Here is a 21,106-nt window from a genome sequence, read left to right on the forward strand (position 1 = left end):
AATAAGTAATCAATCCACCAGCAAAAAATGTTTCTCAGGTATTTAGTAGGACATAGAAGGTCTTGAGATAGAATTTTTATCCACGTTTTAAAAAGTAGGAACCTTCAGTGTGTGCTAGGCACTGCACAAGGAGGGTATAGCTGTGCCTGAGACACAGTGTCTGCCCACTGAGGAGTCAGAGTCTGGTTGGTATAACAAGCAAATCCATGTGAAACCAGTGCTTATGCAGTACATTCTGGTGTGTGTTTGCCTGGAAAGACCCTCTCTTTGGACTATTCCAAAAATTCATACTCATTCCCCAAGGTTTAATAAGCCTTTATAGGCTAGTCTTGGCAAAAGCCTTCTCATAGTCCCCTGACAGAAGTATTTATTCTCTCCTCAAACTCAGAGTTTGAAGGACTAGACTGTGGTCTTAACTACAAATCTGATCACATTTTGGAGAAATTGGAGCTTCTTTGGGGGGTTGGGGAGTAGAATTCATGACAGGGCACAAGAAATAAAATGTCAACACAGTTAAAAAACCATTTGTGATCAGCTTGTGATTATTCCCAAGGGGCCATTCTTGGGATCTGATACTTCCTGAAGGCCTTTCAAAAGGTTTTTAGATCCCTGCTGAATCTAGTCTGTACTAAGCCCAGCAACTGTGTAGCCACAGGCGTACTAATTTGTGTGAGTCTAAATCATTAGTTTGGGCCCATCCAGTTTTAATCCATAGACATTCAAGACTTGATCAGTGGTAGGTGTTGGGGTGTGGGTAGTAAGCGATGTTGTCTGCACTGTTGTTGGATGTGGCATCTAGCTTGTATCTTATTACAGACATACTTATATTTGAGTTTTCTTTACCTTTTTTTTTGAGAACTTGCTGGGCAGAGTTGCTGATCATTAAATATAAATATTTTCTCTTTTCCATCTCAGTGGCTGTGTTTTTTGTTTTTTGGGGTTTTTTTGGAAAAGATTCCAGGAAGAGCTACTTTTCTTATACTGGGTAGATATACCTATTATGGACTAAAAAATATTAAATATTAATTCTCTCTGGGAAATTAGCTGTAAGATTTTTGGAACAGAAGGTGGCCCTGTTAATTACTGTCCTATTTCTAAGGCTTTCCTCTATTGCATGGTAGGGCTTGGGTTTCATTCTTGTACATGCTTTGTAAACACAGAGATTTTCTGTTTGTTTTGGCAGTGTTTTATTTGGAAGGAAAAGTCTTTGGGAATTGCTTTTTAATATGACTGGTATTTGGCATGACCCAGTGTATCATAAAAATCAGCATTTCCTATCCCCTTATGTTTTATTTTTGTAGTTGGCTCTCAGCTCTTGAAAGTACAAAATGGCTCCATCACCTGTCTGTGCTTCTGAAGTCAGCACTTCTGGTGGTGCATGCTGTGGATCGTGATCAACGACCAGTGCTAGCACACTGCTCGGATGGCTGGGACCGCACCCCCCAGATTGTGGCATTGGCTAAGCTCTTGCTGGACCCTTACTACCGAACTATAGAGGTAGGATTTGACACTTCAGGATGAGTGGGGGAAACCTTGGAGGGTTTTATGATCAGTTTTGATTGAGGTGGCTAGGTCCAGTGAAAGTGAAATTTCTTTAGTTTTGAATCATTGCTCCTTTCTCTTGAGCTAAATTGTTGTGGTACGTACCACAGTGCTTGTGCCTCTTAAAAGGGGGTAGATTGTGGATAACAAGGTATTGAGAATACAGACATGTTTTCCTTTGCAGAGTATCTACTTGGATACCCCAGGAAAGTGGGGCTTCTATAGAAGGATCTTGACATGCTTATTATGGTAATGGGTCTGAATATCACCACAATGTTCTGTGGAGAAAGAACCCTATTGTGAAATAATCACCTATTGGGTTAAAGATATAAGAAAAACCATAAAGGTACCCTAAAATATATGTAAATCTGGGATGGGGAAAGATTTTACAAACATGACTTTGTAAGGATACCATGAAAGACAGAAATTAAAAAATAAAAAAGAAATTAAGGGGGAAAAAAGTATGACTTTTTTATAGTGAATGAAGGGTTAAAAATATAAATAGTCTCAACAAAGACTTAGATAAATGCTTAGTTACCACCCTTTTGATGATTATGCAATGGAGTTGAGGGAATCGGAACACTGCCCTAAGCCTGTGTCCCATCCTTTGGCCGTGGGGCTGGGTTAGAGGCTCCTGGTGGGCTTAGTGGGAGGGCGTTAAAAGGGATCACTGTTGGTGACATTAGGCTCAGGACAGTTACAGTTTGGATAGACAAGCACAAATGGGTCTCTCCTGGGTGCTTCCCCGCAGGGTTTCCAGGTCCTCGTGGAGATGGAGTGGCTGGATTTTGGCCACAAGTTTGCTGACCGGTGTGGTCATGGGGAGAACTCGGATGATCTGAACGAGCGTTGCCCAGTGTTTTTACAGTGGCTTGACTGTGTTCATCAGCTTCAGAGGCAATTTCCGTGCTCTTTTGAGTTCAATGAAGCATTCCTTGTGAGTTTGGGCTTGTGATTCTTCGTTTTGGGGACCTTCTAAATTCATAGGGGTATCAATGCAAATGTTAGTGGGCCTGGGCCTCCCTGGTGGCGCAGTGGTTGAGAGTCCGCCTGCCGATGCAGGGGATACGGGTTCGTGCCCCGGTCTGGGAGGATCCCATGTGCCGCGGAGCGGCTGGGCCCGTGAGCCATGGCCGCTGGGCCTGCGCGTCCGGAGCCTGTGCTCCGCAGCGGGAGAAGCCACAACAGTGAGAGGCCCGCATACCGCAAAAAGAAAAAAAAAAAAATGTTAGTGGGCCAGTTTTCACATGAAACTGCATCTTTTCTAGAATTTGAGGGGTCATTCTTCCATTTTTAATTAAAAAACAATAGTAATAAACAGGTATTTGTTTATTTAGTGAATCCATGTGTACTGAGTTTACATAAACTTTGAGTTCTTCTTCAAAATGGATGATAAAAGCACTAAACAGTAGTTAGAAATAGAAACAATAGATTTTCATCTGCTCCCTCCAGTCCATCTACCAACCCCCCTGCGTCTGTCCCACACTCTCTGCTCCCTGTCCTTTGAAGGAGGATGTCCTGTCCTTGCCCTCTTCCAGCCACTCCTCCACTTGTGCACCAGCTTCCACCCCCCTCCTTTGCTCAGCTTCATGGCTTCAGCATTTATCCTCCCTGCCCTCTGCATCAGCCTATTTTCCTTTTTACCAGATCATTGCCATCAGCATACAAGCATGGTATAGTGCCTCCTATTTCATCAAAACCGTTTCTGGGTCCTGCATCCCCCTCTAGCTATTATCTCATTTTTCATATCTCAGTTCTTCACAGCAGAGCTCCTCAAGTCTTGACATTTACTCTCTCAAACGCTTCTCCTCCCATTCCCTTTTAAACCTGGCCCAGTCAGGTGTTCACTCCACCACTTTACCAGAGCTGCTCTTGTTAAGGTCACCAGTGACCTTCACATTTGTAATCCAGTGATCAGTTTTCAATCACCCTTCTTTTTTTTAATGCAGTATAAGTGATAGATAACATTATATTAGTTTTAGGTGTACAACAGTGATTTGATATTTGTATATATTGCTAAAAGATTAACACAAAATTCTAGTTAACATCTGTTACCATACATAGTTATGAAGTTTTTTGTGTGTGATGAGAACTTTTAAGATGTCCTCTCCTGGCAACTTTCAAATATATAGTACAGTATTACTAACTTACAGTCACCCTGCTGTACATCACATCCCACGACTTACTTATTTTATAACTGGAAGTTTGTACCTTTTGACTGCCTTCATCTTCTTTGATCCATCATTAAAATTTGGCACAATTTAATCACTCCTTTCTTGAAACACTTTCTTCAGTTGACTTCCAGCACACCGTCTTAGTTCTCCGCTTCACCAACTGGTCCTTTCTGTCTCCTTTGCTGGTTCCTCCTTCCCTCCCCACTCGTGAATGCTGGGAGTGCTGAGCCTCCTTCTCTAGGGATTTCATCCAGTTTGTTGGCTTTAATTGCTCTCTGTGATTCCCACATGTATACGTCTTCAGCTCAGATCTCTCTCTCCACTTAACTCCAGGCTCTCATCCACTTGTGACTACTCAGTATCTCCACTTGGATGTCTTAATGGTATTTCAAATTTAACATGTTGAGAACTTAGTTCTTGATTTCCATGTGTCTCCACCCCAAAACTTACCTTCCAGAAGTCTTCCATCTCACCAAATGGCAACTCAAACCTTCGATTCATTTAGGGCAAAAACTTTTATGTCATCCTCAACTCTCCTTTCTTTCATATTCCATATTCAGTCTGTCAGCAGATTCTGCAGCTCTGCTTTAAAAATATATCTAAAACCTGATAACTTATTGCTACCTGTGCTGTTCCCAGCACTAGTCTAAGCCACCACATCTCCTGCCCCAATTCCCGAGTCAGTCTAGCAGCCTGAGGAATCCTTCTAAAACATGATACAGACCATATCATTCCTCTGTCAAGAAACCTCCAATGACTCTGCTTTTCACACAGAATAAAAGTCACAGTCCTTAAAGTGGCCTGCAAGGCCCTCCTCCAAGTCCTCCAAGGCTCTCTCCACAGTCCTTAAAATGGCCTGCAAGCCTGTCCAGCCTCATTTCCTCCCATCCTCCGCCTCATGCAATGTCTGTCAGTTCCTCAGAAGTTGCAATCCTCAAGTGCTCACCTCAAGGCCATTGTGCTGGCGGTTGCCTCTGCCTGGAGCAGCCTCCTCTCCCACCCCCGGCTGGTATGATCTGCTCTCTCATTTCCATCAGGTCTCTAGAGGCCAGTGAGCCTTCTCACGCTGCCCTGCATGTGCTCTGGCCCTCTTACCCTGCCTTATTGTTGTCCATAGCACTGGTCACCCCTCCCCCTACAGCCAGAGCGAGCTCTACCAGGGCAGGAGAGCCGTCTTCTCACTGTTGCCTGTCAAGCACCCACAGAAACGTTTGGGGTATGTGAGATGCTCAATAGCAACTTGCTGAATGAAAAGCTGTTTAGAAGTTCAGACTTGGGTTGCACACTGACCTGCTCCTATGCCCAGTTTATATGGGTAGCTGTTAACTTGGGACCTTGGAGACTGTTTACAAGGGAGGCCAAGAGGATGGGGGTGCCAACACCCTGTCTTTGCTTTTTTGACTCAGGAGTGATGGTGGCTGGGGTTATGAGGAGTCTGCGATTGGGTGGCTTACTTGGGTCCCCCATCCTTACCAAGCGTGAACTGAAGTGCACATCAGGGGCGTTGGGGAAGGTGGCTTAGCTGGGCTGACCTTCCCCCAGAAAATGTGTACCCATTGCTTGATTTTGCCTCATATTGGACTCCCATAGGTGAAACTGGTGCAGCATACCTATTCCTGCCTGTTTGGAACATTCCTGTGCAACAACGCCAAGGAGAGAGGGGAAAAACATACTCAGGAACGGACATGTTCTGTGTGGTCGCTGCTTCGGGCGGGCAACAAGGCTTTCAAAAACCTACTGTATTCCTCTCAGTCAGAAGCCGTATGTATTCTTCAGTCTTTTCTCCCTCATCAGCAGAATGAATGTGGGGATGGGGACATATGGGATCTTTTTTGAAAAGTGACTGTTTTCTCGAAGGCATCTCAGTTGTCTCTGGATGGAGTAGTTCCATTTTTTCCCAACCACTCTGTCCTGAGAAAGGCCTGTTTTCTGGTTATTCTGCCCTGCTTCTGACTGCTCTTTGTTCAGGGTGGTTTGATTTAACAAACATCTCTACTTTGCCACTCTAGACATGAATCTTTTCTGGCACCTCCGCCAGAGCTTAACTTCTTTCTAGCATGTTCTGTCTAACAAGTGGAGGAGGCACTTAAGTTGTTCCCTGGATGCCCCTGATAGCTCAGAAGGAGCTGCAGGCCCCCAGCACCCTTCCAGTGTCAACAGGCAATGATACCCATTGCAGCATCTGTCTCAGCAGAAAACTGTGTGTGACACTAGCAGTGTGTCTGTGTTATCCTCTGCTCACATGGAGAACTGGCAGGCCCTTTAAGACTTTGTTCCTCAAAGGAACTCTTTCTGTTAAGCAGAGAAAAGGAGGCACTTATATCTGTGCATTGGTACACAGTAATGTACACAGTAATGTTCCTTTTGTCAGAATGCATCTTAAATTCTAAAGTCACAAGGAAGCTAATCAGAGGTTACATTGATTTGCTGGACTATTAATTAATAAACCTCTCACTACAGTTAAGTAGTCCAAGGAAAGATTGAAGCTAGCTGCTTCTCTCTCTCCTGTGCCTGCTGGGGAAGTAACAGTACAGAAGAATAATTCCCTCCTTTTCACTTGATTAATTTAGATGATCCTATAAAACAGGTTTGATAATGTTTTCTGAAGCCAAGCTTTTGTACTAGGGAACTAACTATCACCATCTAGCAGAATGACTCATTTTCTTGTGCAGTAAAAGCAACAAATTAGGTTGAGAAAAGCCAGTCATTCAATAAAGGTGACCTAAGAAACAACTAATGAGAAATGGATTTAAAGAATTTTTTTTAGATTTTCATTCCCACAGAGGCTGTCAGGTGAAAAATGTCCCGTCTACCCACCACCCCCCGTGATAGAGCTGCATCCACTCATGCTAAATGCCCCTTAGAGATTATGCAGGACTGCTGGGCATTCCTGCTTGGTGCTTGCTTCTTCACGCTCATTTCAAGACATTTCTAACAGACTTGTTGGAAGTTGTTTAAACCTGTGTCCACCGCTCTCTCTTCAGGTGCTGTACCCTGTGTGCCACGTGCGTAACCTGATGCTGTGGAGTGCAGTGTACCTGCCCTGCCCATCCCCGTCCACCCCCGTGGACGACAGCTGTGCACCATACCCAGCCCCTGGCACCAGTCCTGATGATCCACCTCTGAGTCGGTGAGCCTGGGGCTGATGCCAAGACTGCAGGTCCTTTGTGGATGTACTCCTGTGTTGGGATGCATCCAGGGATGGTTGGAGATCATGACATTGTCTGGTTCCACACATCTTTCTTAGATCTCTGAAGTTTTCTTAGGGAAGGTATAAGGGTTTTGGGCTATAAGGCTGGAAGAGCCTTGTTTCCTGTAGAGTACTGGGCCCTGTTGCTACATCACTCTCTTGCATGCACCAAGCAGTTCCTCAGTGATGGAGCATATCCTCTGGGTTCCTTGTGACCCTCTGGCTGGAGTTTCAGCCACTGCTCTGTGCTCCTGCCTCCCTGCTGTGACTTCCCGTCCTGGGCTTGAAAGACAGATGCAGTCAGATGATAGACAGTCTGGCTTTGAGACATATGAATTAGCTTTATTGAATTCAGACTGATGAATAATAATTTAAAATATTGTAATATCAGAAGATCAGCAGTGCTGCTTTCCTTTGCCACTAACTGAGAAACAGCAGTATCATAAAGAATATCTTTTAAAAATAGCATTTGCTATTAGCTTATTTGTATGTGTTGGGCATGGGGTAGGGATGGTGCCAGAGGAATAGAAGTACTCATCCTGGAGCTCTGCCTTCCTGCAGTCTGAGCCTTACTCCAGATGCGCCATGGCTCCTTGAGTAGCCATAATGGAGCCGTTTATGAAATGACTGCCTGTTAAAACCTGTTGTCTCCTACTTCCCTGTGAACAACCTCATATCCTCATTTCCCCCACACTCCTTCCTTTAGGCTACCAAAGACTAGATCATTTGACAATCTGACCACAGCCTGCGAGAACACAGTGCCTCTAGCCAGCCGGCGCAGCAGTGACCCGAGCCTGAATGAGAAGTGGCAGGAGCACCGTCGCTCGCTGGAACTGAGCACTCTGGCTGGTCCTGGAGAGGAGCTTCTGGATCCTGACAGCCTGGGGAAGCCAGCCAAAGTGCTGGGTGGCGCCGAGCTGTCTGTTGCAGCTGGAGTAGCTGAGGGGCAGATGGAGAATATCCTGCAAGAGGCCACCAAAGAGGAGAGTGGGGTAGAGGAGCCTGCCCACAGGGGGATGCAGGAGGTCGAAGAGGAGGCTCTTTTAGAAGAGGGGAGCAGGGGGAAGACCCCTGAGTGCCCAGCCATTGTGCTTCATCAAGAGCCAGAACTGGGTGATGCTGCTCTAAGGAGCCACCATCCAGGCACCAGCCTTCCTGTGCTCTCACAGGGTATTCCTGAGCAGCAGGGTGGGCACAGTATTCTCCCCAGTTCTCTCCAGGAGCCCCCCCGGGGAGAGGATGCCCAGGAGGCCCCTGTGGAACAGTCTCGAATAGGAGCTATCACACAGGACAGGGAGGAGGCCGTCCTTCCAATCTCAGTAGATGTGAAAGTCGGCTCTGGTACCTCACAGTCAAGTTCTCTGCCCTCCCAAGTTTCATTTGAGACCAGAGGACCAAACGCGGATAGTTCCATGGACATGTTAGTGGAAGATAAAGTGAAGTCAGAAAGTGGTCCCCAAGGCCATGATAGACCTTGCTTACCTGCCAGGGTAAGCAGTGACAGGTTCAGTGGCAAGGAGGAGCTTCCTCAAGCCATGGAGCCCAGGCCTTCAGAGAGGAGCCTGGCTGAGAGGCCCCAAGTGGGATCTCCGGTGTATAGGACTTCCCCCAGCAGCACTCAGAGCCCAGCGAATTCTCCTTGTGCCTTGCCTTTAGCCGAATGTAAAGAGGGGCTTGTGTGCAATGGTGCTCCAGAGACTGAAAATAAGGCCTCAGAGCAGCTCCCAGGGCATAGTACCCTCCAGAAGTACCCTACCCCCAATGGGCACTGCACCAATGGGGAGACTGGTAGGAGCAAGGACTCACTGAGCCGCCAGCTGTCTGCCACAAGCTGCAGCTCTGCCCACTTACACTCGAGGAACTTGCACCACAAGTGGCTGCACAGCCACTCAGGGAGGGCGTCTGCAACTGGCAGCCCTGACCAGCCTTCCCGCAGTCACCTGGACGACGACGGCATGCCTCTGTACACGGACACTATCCAACAGCGCCTGCGTCAGATTGAGTCGGGCCACCAGCAGGAAGTGGAGACCTTGAAGAAACAAGTCCAGGAGCTGAGGAGTCGCCTGGAGAGCCAGTACCTGACCAGCTCCCTACGCTTCAATGGGGACTTTGGGGATGAAGTGGTAAGTACACCGTGGTGCCTTCATAGCTGCACAAGGAGACAGGGCACACTGAGCTGGGGCACCCTTTGTACAGATTTCTGAAAGAACTGGAAAGTTCCAGAATTGAGAGAGGCTGGAGATCAGCCTCAGCCAGGTGATTGGCAGTGTTCTTCTTTTTCTTTCCTGTCTTGCTTACTTTCCACAAGTATCCTGTCTAGACAGAATAAGGAAGAGAGTTAGCACTCACTATGTGGTTGGTCAGTTCTCTTTGGAGAGAGGATCATGCCTTGAGAAAAGCGTGAACTCCTGGGCAGAATAACATTTGTAGGGCAATGTCAAATATTCCTGTGAAATCATAGTGCCTGTCCTACCCCAGTAGCTAGTGAACAATTAGCTGCTGCACCCCACCCCCAACCCTCAAACATAACATGGGCTGTAGCTGGGAAGGTTTAGTTCTTTTTAAACAGATATCTGTACCTACCTTGTGGCAGGTGATGGCAGTAGAAATGGGGAGAGGTAGCACTGATGGAGCCTGGTGACTGGAGTGGTGGTACCTGAGGGGAGGTTCTCAGGGAGGCAGTCTCGACGTGATTAAGGACAAGTGTGAGTCTGGCTCTGAAGCAGTCAGCGTACATTAAAGGCGGGCTCATCCAATGACTTTCACTTCAAACTGACTTGGTTTTTCCTTTATACTAATGATGGTTTCTCATTTTCCCAAAGAGTCCTTCAGAGAAAGGACATGCCCAAAGCACTTAGTTTCAACACACACGTGTAAGTGGCAGGGTTGGACTGACAGGCCCCCTGGAGCAGCTGACACTGAGTTCCCACTTCATCCTGGTCATTTCTGCCCTACTCAACTTCCTGGAACCCGAGGCCTGTCTTTCCACTCCAGAATCCCTGCACATAACCTTAGATCTGTGTATCTCTCTTCCAGCTGAGCTCAGCCCTGTCTCTGAACCTGCTCAACCCAATTCTTGATGGCTGAGGCACCTAGAGATTCAGCAGCCCTAACACCCAGGCCCGCCCAAAGTCCTCAGTGCTCCCTTCTTTGCCAAGCCCTTTCTTCTTCTGGGAGGAGACCAGGTTCATTCTGTTCAGCTGTGTTTGTTTGCCAACAGACTTCAATTCCTGACTCGGAAAGCATTCTGGATCAGAACTGTTTGTCTCGCTGCAGCACAGAGATTTTCTCTGAAGCCAGCTGGGAGCAGGTGGATAAACAGGACACGGAGGTACAGGCTCAGCCCCTGTTCTGAGTGCCACACATGCAACTGTTCTGCAGTTCTTCTCTACCCCCATCATCCATTCCCCCTGCCCCTGGCTAAGGAATGACCACACAGCACACTTAGCCTTGAGCCTCTCTGAATCTCAGCACCTGTGAATTCCCATCAAGCCTAGAATTTCTCAGCAAGGGAGATGCAGCAGGCCAGCCCTCTCTCCTCATTGCGTCTACGAACTGGAGCCTTGCCAGCTCTCACAGCGACCCAGGGTGCTATTGCCTGCCACTTGATCTCAGGGGAGTTTGAAGTCCCCTCCAGGGAAACGATTTGGACGCCTTTCTTGTACTGCTGACATCAGACCTGATGGGCTGGTGCCACTGGAGCCAGTGTGGTCCTTGTGACTCTTGCTGCCCCCAGCATGGCTCTGTTGGCTCCGGCTGGATGGCCCATCTCCTGTCACTAACCTGGCCTCATCCGTTTTACAGATGACCCGTTGGCTCCCTGACCACCTGGCCGCCCACTGCTATGCATGCGACAGCGCCTTCTGGCTTGCCAGCAGGAAGCACCACTGCAGGTGCCACTGGGAGGGTGGGGTGGGGTGGGTGGGGGTGTAGAGGCTGAGATTTGGTCCACAGATCCTGCAGATTTGAAAGATGCAGGCAGCTGGCTGGCAGTGTTTTGAGGCAGACCCCAGGGTCTTCAGGACCCTGACTCACCTTTTGTGCCTCTTAAATTGGTGTTTGCAGAACTGCACTGGGTGTCTTTCTTCCATTTTAGAGTGATCGTAAGTTTTGAAAATGATGTCCCTTTTTTATTTTGCTTCCTGGATTGGTGGAGCAACTGCCACCACCACCCACACCGCCATTTCTTATTCCTAGAATACAATTTCTTCCGATTCAGCATGGCTGCTGTGAGCAAAGACAGTTTTCCTGCTGTGGGCAGGGAACTTAGTGTTCCTACTCCTTACCCCCGCTCCCTGACCGCATACTTATTGGTTGGAGGACTAGTGGGAATAGCTTAGGGTATAGTCTTCAATCCATAAGGCTCCTGACTTCTTTCTTCCTTCTGGGTTGGGGTAGTGAGTGGCTAGGGATGCTTTGCCCCAGCTGGGGTGGTGACTGGAGGATGTTCAGTGTTCTTGGGGTAGGGATTTTATCTGAACTGTGACATAGCCCACCCACATGAATGGACCTGGATTGAAAATGGAACCACACCTCTTTGTCTAGTGATGATGCTTCTAAGACTGTATATCTCCCCAAGCTCACCCCAAGCCCAAATGTCTTTAGTTGGCTTCTTCTCTGAGCTCTTTCTCCCCTCCTTGCAGGGACATTGACCGTGTTGATCAAACGTGGTGAGCATTTGCAACAACCTGTCTGTGATTTCTGCACACCTACAGTAACTTCTCCACACTAACGCTACCATTTCCCCCTCTCTGCATTCATTGGGATGAAGCTTGGGGCAGGAGTGCAGGCAGGCAAGCAGGTGGGCTTGGGTGGGGTGGGGGGACCACAGCAGCTGGCTGAGGAGACCATTACAGCTGAGTCAGGTTGCAGCCGTGGTTGCCCCTGCTGACTGCATAGGTCAGCCGAGCCATCTTGCTTATGGCAAGAAGCGGTGCTTCAGCAGGGGCTGGTCTTGTGGAATAGCCAGTTGAGGGGTTTTAGAGCTATTTCTTTTGGGTCAGATGCCGGTGACTTTCAAGTCAAACAGCATGACTGCTTTTTTTTTTTTTTTTTTTTTAAGGAAAAAAAAAAAAAAAAAAAGAGCCCAGGACTGAACAGAGGTGGTCTTTCCAGAGAACTGTTAGCGCTGAAGACTTAAGGGAAAACTCCACTTAGGGTCTATCAGGATCCCCTGAAAGAAGTCAGATAGAAAAGCTTAACTCATCAAATACATGTCAGGCCTTTAAGCTGAATTCCAGAAGGTATGTTAAATAAATGTGCACATCCAGAAGTAGATTTAGGTAATTTTTCTCTGTAACCACAGTTGTTGCTGACTCATGCTTTTCAGAAACAGAGTTGTGAAGTACTCACTGCATTCTAGAAGATGAAGTCCCGTGTTTGTTTTAGTTCTGTCTTTTCATTGCTCCTTGTCTAGCCTTTTCCTTTTGTGGTGGTATTTTGTTGCCAAAGGGTATTCAGTATTCTCTCTTCTGTGCTTAAGTGGTCCTTAATCCAGCAGTGGGTTTCCTTTCTGAGGAGCATAAATGAAAAGGTAGTGAGTGATACTGGCTGAGGAGGAGGATTTCCTTTTAGATGCTTGCCCCAAGTCTTTGGCAGGCTGCATCAGACTCTTCCGAGTCTCCTATTCTAGGGCCTCCCCATAGTGGGGTGGGGTTGTAAGGTGAGCAGAAACTCATCCTCTGCCAGTTCCCTTTCCTGGTAGTTGTGAAGGGCATCAGTTTGCGTGTGCAGACTTTTGCTGCACAGGCGCTCAGAGCTGGGCTTTCAAATGGAGGAGTGGAGAGAGGCCGGGGACCTGGGTGCAGTCAGGCCCTCAGGTAGAGCTGATATTCCCTGGAGATGCATGGGGGCAGGGGAGTGACCCAGTGTCAACTCATCCTTGTCTAATAGGGTGTGTGTGTGCACCTGCGTTCACCTGTGCTCTTGTCTTTTCACCCTGAGCATGTGTCACTGGTTGCTTGTCTCCTGGCTTCGCATGCTGGCAGCAACAGCAGTCCTAGATGGCAGCAGTCAGTTCTTCGTGTTGTTGCCTCTGAGCCTTTGGGCAAGGCTCCTCACTCCCCAGCTGGGCTGGTAGTTTCTCTCATCTGATTAGCTCAGAGGCAGTTCCATTGGACTCTGGCCTCTCTATGATCATAAGCTACACAGGCCATTGCCCAGGTGGGTGTGGCCACAGGGTTTTCCTGGGCCAAGACTTGGCCATTGAGCTAGCAGCTGCCTTCTGCCCTGGGCTCATTTGTTCTCATGGATCTCTCTTGAGCAGCATCTACCTGACACCTTGTAACCTTGAGCCATAGTGGTGAGGCAACCAGGGTCCTTGGCCTTAAAGTGAAAGTGGTGTGCGATTGTGCTAGGGAGCAGTCCCCTCCCTTCCTGGCTTCTTCGTGGGTTTAGACAAACGAGTGTTTGATATTAGAGGAATCTCCGGCATATCTGAATCGTGTACAGAGAAGCGCTGTCTTCTTGGTTTCTCCACCCCGTGTCTGCTGACACTAATGCTGTTTTTGTTTCTGCTCATCTCAAGGAATTGTGGGAACGTATTCTGCTCCAGTTGTTGTAACCAGAAGGTTCCAGTTCCCAGCCAACAGCTCTTTGAACCTAGTCGAGTGTGCAAGTCTTGCTATAGCAGCCTGCATCCCACAAGCTCCAGCATTGACCTTGAACTGGATAAGCCCATTGCTGCCACTTCAAACTGAAGCTCAGTGACCTGGGGCGGGCAGAGTCCAAGCTGCTGTTCCTTTGACAGGCCCACGACAGCCTGGGCAGACTGAGAGGCCCATGCACTTTGGAATGGGGACATGGAAACAGCTGTGCAGAGTGATGGAAATTTGGGATGTACCACTGGATTGTAGATTGATCTCTCCCTCCCCAACCCACCCCGGCATTTGTTTTCCTCTCCATTTTCTATCCTCCCTCTGCCTCCAAAAATGAGACAAGTACCCTTTTTTTTTTTTTTTGGATGGAAGACCAGAGGTTGCCAGGCCCCCTGTAACTGTTGAGCTGCCTGCTGTCAGGCGATGCTGAGGGGTGCCTTCGTTCCTCAGGATGGGAGGAGGATGGTTGAGTCAGGAGTGGAGGCCTGAGAGAAAGAGCAGGGAATAAAGCCAATGCTGACGTTTGTGACCATTCCTCGTATCACTGCCACATCAGAGCTGATTGGATTGGAAAAACCTTTGCTGCTGAGGACGCCGAAAGCATCTGCTCTAAGGGCAGTGCCCCAGGTGCTCTCTCCCTTCCGAGAGGGACTGGGCTAGTCCCACCCCACAGGCAGATAAACGGGATTGGGGTCTGGAGGGAGGGGCACAGGCACATAGTAAGTGGGACCCCTTAGGCGCTCCCACCCCATTTGGGGAAAGAAGGGGTACAGGGGTACACTTGTGAGGCAGGGAGAGGGCTGGAGATGGGTGGCTGGCTATTCTCCCCCAATGGGATTCTCTTTTTAACTTGACCCAGATTGTCTAGGGCTCCCCTCACTGTCAACAGTCTGCCCCCCTCAGCCAGGCTGTGTGGAGCTTCCCACCCTCAGGCATAGGGTGCAGACTGGCCAGAGTGCAGTATCCTGCTGCCGTGGTCAAGGCCAAAGTATGCCCTGAGCCTGGAAGCCCCTTCTGGGGCGTGGTCCCCCAAACAATCTTTCTTCCTCGTCTAGCACAGGGAAATCCAGACTCAGGGTTCCAAAAATTCCCCACTCCCAAACCAATCATGGATCTCCCCCTTTAGGGGTGGAATCAGCCTTTCAGAGTACAGTGTCTGGAGAAGGGAGCATGTCCCACAGACTCAGCCTTCCTCCGCCTCCCCTTGGAGCGGCGGAAAGGGCCCAGCGGTCCCACTGCCCTGCTCCTGTGCTGCTGGTCAGCAGTGAGGGGCCACTTGGTGACTCTGCAGGGCTCCTTAGAGAAGTGACAAAGCCCGTAGGAGATGCGAGGCACCTTTTCCTTCATAAGCTTTGATGGGGTCCAAAAAGAGCCTTATTTAAATCAAGAATATTTGTGGTGGAGGTGGGTATGGAGAAGAGTGGAGAGGAGTTTAGGTTTGTGCTTTGTGATCTTGGCATCCATGTCTTGTGCCTGCCCTCCCTCTCGGGGGAAGGGCCATGCTTGGCTCTGCTAAAAGCTGCTAACTGGTAACAGGGCGGATTGTGGTGGGCAGTGGGGTTGAGGCCTGGGAACTCTCCTGACCCTTTGGAAGCAATTCCCTGGCTAAAGGCAAGCTGTCTCTCAGGAAGGTGGCTCCTGTGTTGCCTGGGTGTAGATAAGACGTGGCCCAGAAGCCTTCCCTGGAGCTGTCAGTCCAGGCAAAGCCAAGAGCATCTGAGTGCGTCTCTGACGTCCAGTGGCAGGAGGTTGCTCAGAATCTGAATTTAGTGAAACAGGGTGTAAGTTCTTCGCACTCTGTGTGGTCTGGCCTTGCAGGTAGGGAGAAGTCAGTCTAACTGAAGATTGTGCAGGTCCTAGTGACAGGTGCCAAGAGGTTACGATACGGGTTTCTTGGGTCTGATGTACAGTGTGAATAAATGCTTGCAGCTCTTAGCCCTTTTTTGATCAATGAAGCACTTTTTTATTAATATTTTTCTTTGTATGTAAAGGAGGAACCATAACTCTCCGTAGCTGTATATATAACCCTTTTCTCCTAAAGAGGAGTTGGTCAGTGCTCCTATATTTTTCATTTTTTGTCAAAGCAAGAAGTAAATACTTTAGAACTGTTAAATATATAAATAAAGTGAATAAAGTTTAGTGTTCCGCATGGTAGCATTTGCTAACACGTTCTAATTCTTTTTCCCTGTGGTTTATTCCCCTTCACCCCATTTCCCTCTTACACAGAAGCAATTTGAGGTGCTGCTGAGAAAGTTGACTTTGACAAAGGAAAACTACTGATTTCTTTTCAACTCTGGACCTTGGCAAGGAGCCGCACAATACCCACACACTGCAACACATTTCCTCGACGGTTTTTGCCACTAACATCTCCAAAGCTAAAAAGGCAAAGCAGTCTGACATCTTAACAATCAGCTGTTCTTCCTTATCTGAAGAACTGAGTGTCAACAGTAATTAAAACTACCTCTGTCCTCCAGGCTCACTTTTTTTTTTTCTTGCTGTTGCTTTGATTTTAGCCAGTGCTCTGGCCCCTTAACCCCACGCAGGGAGCAACAGCTGTACCTGTAGCAGCAGGTAAGCACTGAGGCGTGCGTGCAGTGGAGACTGAAAGGATGTTTTGCGGGGAGGGTGGCTAGGAAGTGCCTCTGCTCTGCCTGTCTTGGATGAGAGAATTACGGGTGGGCAGAGAGACCTTGGGCAGAAACTGAATTGGATGAGTGGATTGTGTGCCTAACTAGGGGTCTCCTTCCTCCTCCCACACAGAGGGAGGAACCTCTGCTCCTTAGGTCTTCAACCAGCCGAGGAGGCCGTAGTTTCTAGTCACTTCCGGACTAGTTCTTGTTCTTCGCGGAGGTGGATTTTCTTTCCTGTGTCACTCTTGGGCACCCTTCCCATCCTGTGGGCCTGTGGGGGACGTAACGTTATGCAGTTCTTCCTGAGGGAAGGTAGGTACTGAGTAACGCCCAGCTCTGGGGTTGCCAGCCTCACATCTGTGGTGAGTTGGGGGTTCTGACGAGTGACGTGCTCTGAGCTACCGGAGAGCCTTCCAAGGTCACTTTCTAGATGTACTCACTTTAGCCTAAAGTACACATGCACTTAAAAACAGCTCAGCTGGTTCCAGTCTGAGAGCTGTGTGTGCCATCTGGCAGGTGTTTGAGAACTTGTCCTCTGGGAGGAGAAGGTGCCACTTCAGCTGCCTTCAGTCCATCTGGGAGCCAAGTCTGTGCTCAGACCAATTTGTAAAAACCTGAGTTGTGTCATAGCCAATGTGTGTCTACACAGAGCTCCTGTTGTGCCTGGGGCTAATGCTTAGTCCTTGGCAAGTTAAAAACACTTGCAGGATCTAGCAAGGCTCTTGGGTCCATAGAGGGGGATACTGGCGTCAGGGAAGATGAAGAGCCAGGTGCTGGTGAGACCTGCACGGTGCAAGTCAAGGCAAGGAACTGCCCTGTGGAAGAGGGCAGTATGTCAAGAAAAGCTCAGTTACCTGAGGACACAGCCAGATTTCTTCAGGCTGTCACATGGAGGTATTTGGTCTAAGCAGTGGAGTACTAATGGTGACCTTGAGATGCCAGGATGTCCTCTTCATCTCTGAATTTTTCCCCTTTCTGTACTTTGGTGTCCTTAATCCCAGTCCAAAAAATGATAGGACTGCCTTAATCCACTGAGACTTTCTAGTAAAGGTGTACAGAAAATTTTTTCTTTATTTTGCTAATATGCTCATTGTTCATTTCTCTGTTAGCAGAGAATATTCTAAGAATTAAAAAGGTACTGTGGCGGATTTAAAGGGGAATGAACAAAATGCCCCAGAGCATTTGTTAATTTCCAGCTATTAAAAAATATCAAAATGGGAATTGAGGATAAATCCTAGAATATGGTTTCAGGCCACTGTCCTTGAGACAGCTGATATACTTGGCTGCTGCACATGAGGCTGGGAGATCGTTACTGTAGCCATGACCTCTACTGATGTCTTAAGAACAAGGGCTGCTTTGAAGGTGCTGTTGCAGGACTTTTCATTTTGCTGGTACCTGTTCAAGTGATCTGTCAGGGCTGCAGCTGTACCCACCCGACTGCATTAGCTGAGGGTAGGGCTAACAGTGAGTGAAAATGGACCTGGACTGTGGAGCAAAATGACCTGACTCTCCATTTGGAGTTTAAAAAATATGGCAGGAGTCCCAGCTGTTTAATTTCTAGTCACATTTTCTAAGAACCTTTGTTCAAAGTCGAGGTTACTGATGAGATGTCTGGAGGGCAGGACCAGAATGTGTGAGAGGCATCTAGCAGGAGTAGGTGGCTACGCTCCTAAGCCTCTGACTCTTAAACAGGAGTCTCCCTGCCCCCAGTACACAACCACACTTACACTTTGGTCCTCTCCCTTGTGTGGAGTTCATCTGCATATTTGTGCAGATACCAGCTGCCTCCCTGGTTGAACAGGGCTCTTCCAGACTAGGCAGTTGTCGGAGGCATGAGGAGGAAAGGGAAGGGGTACCCTCTGAAGTAGGAATTACAGAGTTTTTTAATGCTGCTGTTTTGTTTTATTTACCACTTACTCTTTTTTTATCATATCGAAGTTCTTAGCTTCTCTTATAGTGCTCATAGCAGTTGCATTTCAGTTGTATTTTCAGTGAAATTTGTTTTACACTGGCATTCAAAATTGACCTTTCACTGCTTCCTGACTGATTTAAGATTTTTTTTTTTTTTAAATGCAAACTGAACCCATGAGGCTTGGATTCTGGTTAAAAACACCGTGTTGCTGCTGACAGCAGTGCCCACTATTGTAACAGCATTGATTCTGCTATAGCCTCCGTGACCATGTAAACTAAGTAAATGTCGTTTTCACACACAAACAGTTGTTCAGCCCCTTGCCACTGTGGTTCTCTAGTCAGTCTTGTGACCAGTGTTTTAGGTGCATGGGATAAAACAGCTCCACCCCTTAGTCTGTTCAAGAGACAGGGAGGGGCCTGGCCAGGAGGCGGCAGCAGGAGTCAGCATCTGTGTTTCAGAGGCCTGGGACTTGAAATCCTGGTATTAGAGGTGGGGGGAGGGACCTTAGATAGTGTAGTTTTGTGGTTTTCATGCTGTTCTGTGGGGAGTGAGCCTTCAGTCCCATTCAGTATTAGGCTTCCAAGTAAGATGTGATGTGAAGAAAGGTTTCGATGATTAAAATGAAAGTCTGAAATCATTGATTTAATCCAACCTCCTGATTTTTTTTAATTTTTTATTTTTTTACAGTAGGTCCTTGTTGGTTATCTGTTTCAGATGTACATACTGCTATATTTAAATCCCAAATTCCCAATCTATCCTCCCCCCCACCTTTCCCCCAAGTTCATTCTCTAAGTCTGTGAGACTGTTTTGTAAATAAGTTCATTTGTATCTTTTTTTAGATTCCACGTAATATCATATGATATTTGTCTTTCTCTGACTTACTTCACCTAGTATGATAATCTCCAGGCCCATCTATGTTGCTGCAAATGGCATCATTTCATTCTTTTTAATTGACTAACATTCTGTTGTACCACATCTTCTTTATCCACTCATCAGTCGATGGACATTCAGGTTGCTTCCATGTCTTGGCTATTGTTCACAGTGCTGCAACGCAACGGACACTGGGGTGCTTGTATCCTTTCGAACCATGTTTTTCTCTGGATATAAGCCCAGGAGTGGGATTGCTAGATCATGTGGTAGCTGTTATTAGTTTAAGGAACCTCCATACTGTTCTCCATAGTGGCTGTACCAATGTATATTCCCACCAGCAGTATAGGAGGGTTCCCTTTTCTCCACACCCTCTCCATCATTTATTGTTTGTAGATTTTTTGATGATGGCCATTCTGTTCAGTGTGAGGTGATATCTCATTGTAGTTTTGATTTGCATTTCTCTGATAATTAGCAGTGTTGAGCATCTTTCCATGTGCCTTTGGCCATCTGTATGTCTTCTTTGGAGACATGTCTGTTTAGGTCTTCTGCCTATTTTTTGATTGGGTTGTTTGCTTTTTTTTTTGACATTGAGCTGCATGAGCTGTTTGTATATTTTGGAGGCTAATTCCTTGTCAGTCGCACTGTTTGCGAATATTTTCTCCCATTCTTTGGGTTGTCTTTTTGTTTCGTTTGTGGTTTCCTTTGTTGTGTAAAAGCTTTTGAGTTTAATTAGGTCCCGTTTATTTTTGTTTTTATTTCCATTACTCTGGGAGACGAACTGAAAAAGATATTGATGCAATTTATGTCAGTGTATTCTACCTATGTTTTCCTCTAAGAGTTTTATGGTATCCGGTCTTACATTTAGGTCTTTAATCCATTTTGAGTTTGTGATATTTTGTTGAGAAAACCAAGTTTCAGGGAGCAGCAAAGATTCATCCACGGTTACCAGTGAATAAACAGAAGAATTTGAGTAAGAAACATTCTCTCCTGCCCCCTTCCCCTCAGTGCTCTTGGGTTTCCAGAAAGCAGCCTTAGATGAATAGTTGCTCTAACCTGGTTCTCTTTGAGTTAGCCAAACCAGAAATCTTGGAGAAGAGCTTAGTAGTCACTACCAGAAGGCTTAAACTGTGAGCCCTCCTCTCCCTGGTAACCAAAATCAAAAGGCTTTGATATTGTAATGCAGTATTTTTGTTTTTCTTTCAAACCTTTCATGTACATAAAAAGTGTTAATAGCATGAACTAAGTTCAAGTCATGTCTTAAACTAGTGGGGTGGCAAGGGTGGTGGGGGGAGCATTTTTGACTAGTGCAAATGGGTTAGTTGTAAGCTATCTCAGTGTCCAATTTATATCCGATTTTGTTTGGGTATGGTATGGAGGAAAAAAATCCTGATTTTTATCTGTATAAGTGGAAGTAGTCGTAGGTTGTCTGCAATCTCTAGTTATGGACAAAACTGAAGTAGATACTTGAAAAATGATCAAGAGGAATATCCAATACCTGCTTTCAGCCCTTATCCTCCATACATCAGGTAAGAAACACACAAAGGTTATAATCACTAAAACTGTACTATCGTGAGAGCCATAGCACTGAGTTGCAGCTGGGTGTGGCGATCCCAGCACCAGGCTTGCACCTTCTGCATCAGCGACCCCTGAGAAGCCCACACGAGCACAATAATGGAGGCCTTACCTGAGGTCTCAGGCAGCCTAAGCAACGCATGTTTTACATCCGAGTGTACGTGTTATGGACGACTTTTAATATTTAAGATGACACTTGAAGCGAATGTTTGCAGGGAACCTCTGAAGCACTGCCACAAGAGCCAGTTTCAAAACCACTCGATTGGTGGAAAGAACCTGGGGTTTCTGAGCCCACAAACTTGGGCTGGAATCCAGCGCCAGCTGAGTTGCCCGTGGGTGGTGAGGAACTGAGCGTTTCCTTATCTAGAGCAGAGCGCTGGCCACAAAGAGGGGGTTGACAGTGAGCGCCTAGAAAGTGCTCCCCTTTCCACAGCCCATGAAATGAGGTGACATTTCTGTCTCTGGCTGCTGGTGGACAGTCTGAATGGTCAGAGCCAGACAGGGCTTCTGTCCCACCATGTATTAAAACTAGCAGATGACTGGCCCTGCCCTGGGTCTTCCACCTTACAGAGGTAACATTCTGATCTGAGTTAAAATAAATTGCAAGTTTATCAAAGACT

At 47.3% G+C, this 21,106-nt stretch overlaps 1 protein-coding gene and 1 long non-coding RNA gene across 12 annotated transcripts in view; one reads left to right on the forward strand and one right to left on the reverse strand.

The window, feature by feature from the left end:
- Positions 1 to 15,656, forward strand: part of MTMR3 (myotubularin related protein 3) — a 134,770-nt gene extending 119,114 nt beyond the window's left edge. For 5 of the 10 annotated variants that reach the window (XM_082640634.1, XM_082640632.1, XM_082640630.1 and 2 more), the window contains 9 exons: positions 1,302 to 1,497; positions 2,294 to 2,479; positions 5,307 to 5,477; positions 6,701 to 6,846; positions 7,613 to 9,029; positions 10,127 to 10,237; positions 10,711 to 10,799; positions 11,550 to 11,576; positions 13,433 to 15,656. In XM_082640634.1, the coding sequence (XP_082496760.1) occupies positions 1,302 to 1,497; positions 2,294 to 2,479; positions 5,307 to 5,477; positions 6,701 to 6,846; positions 7,613 to 9,029; positions 10,127 to 10,237; positions 10,711 to 10,799; positions 11,550 to 11,576; positions 13,433 to 13,604 (2,515 nt within the window). In that variant the 3' untranslated portion in view covers positions 13,605 to 15,656. The remainder of the gene's footprint in view (positions 1 to 1,301; positions 1,498 to 2,293; positions 2,480 to 5,306; positions 5,478 to 6,700; positions 6,847 to 7,612; positions 9,030 to 10,126; positions 10,238 to 10,710; positions 10,800 to 11,549; positions 11,577 to 13,432) is intronic. The other 5 variants (XM_082640636.1, XM_082640637.1, XM_082640639.1 and 2 more) reach the window with 5 other exon arrangements.
- The window catches only part of LOC309814647, a 47,211-nt gene continuing 38,263 nt past the window's right edge, over positions 12,159 to 21,106 (reverse strand). For both annotated transcript variants that reach the window (XR_014295728.1, XR_014295729.1), the window contains one exon: positions 12,159 to 12,418. This is a non-coding gene — a long non-coding RNA (uncharacterized lncRNA). The remainder of the gene's footprint in view (positions 12,419 to 21,106) is intronic.

This window comes from Mesoplodon mirus (genome assembly GCF_964341445.2).
Source record: "Mesoplodon mirus genome assembly, chromosome: 13".
Taxonomy (NCBI): domain Eukaryota; kingdom Metazoa; phylum Chordata; class Mammalia; order Artiodactyla; family Ziphiidae; genus Mesoplodon; species Mesoplodon mirus.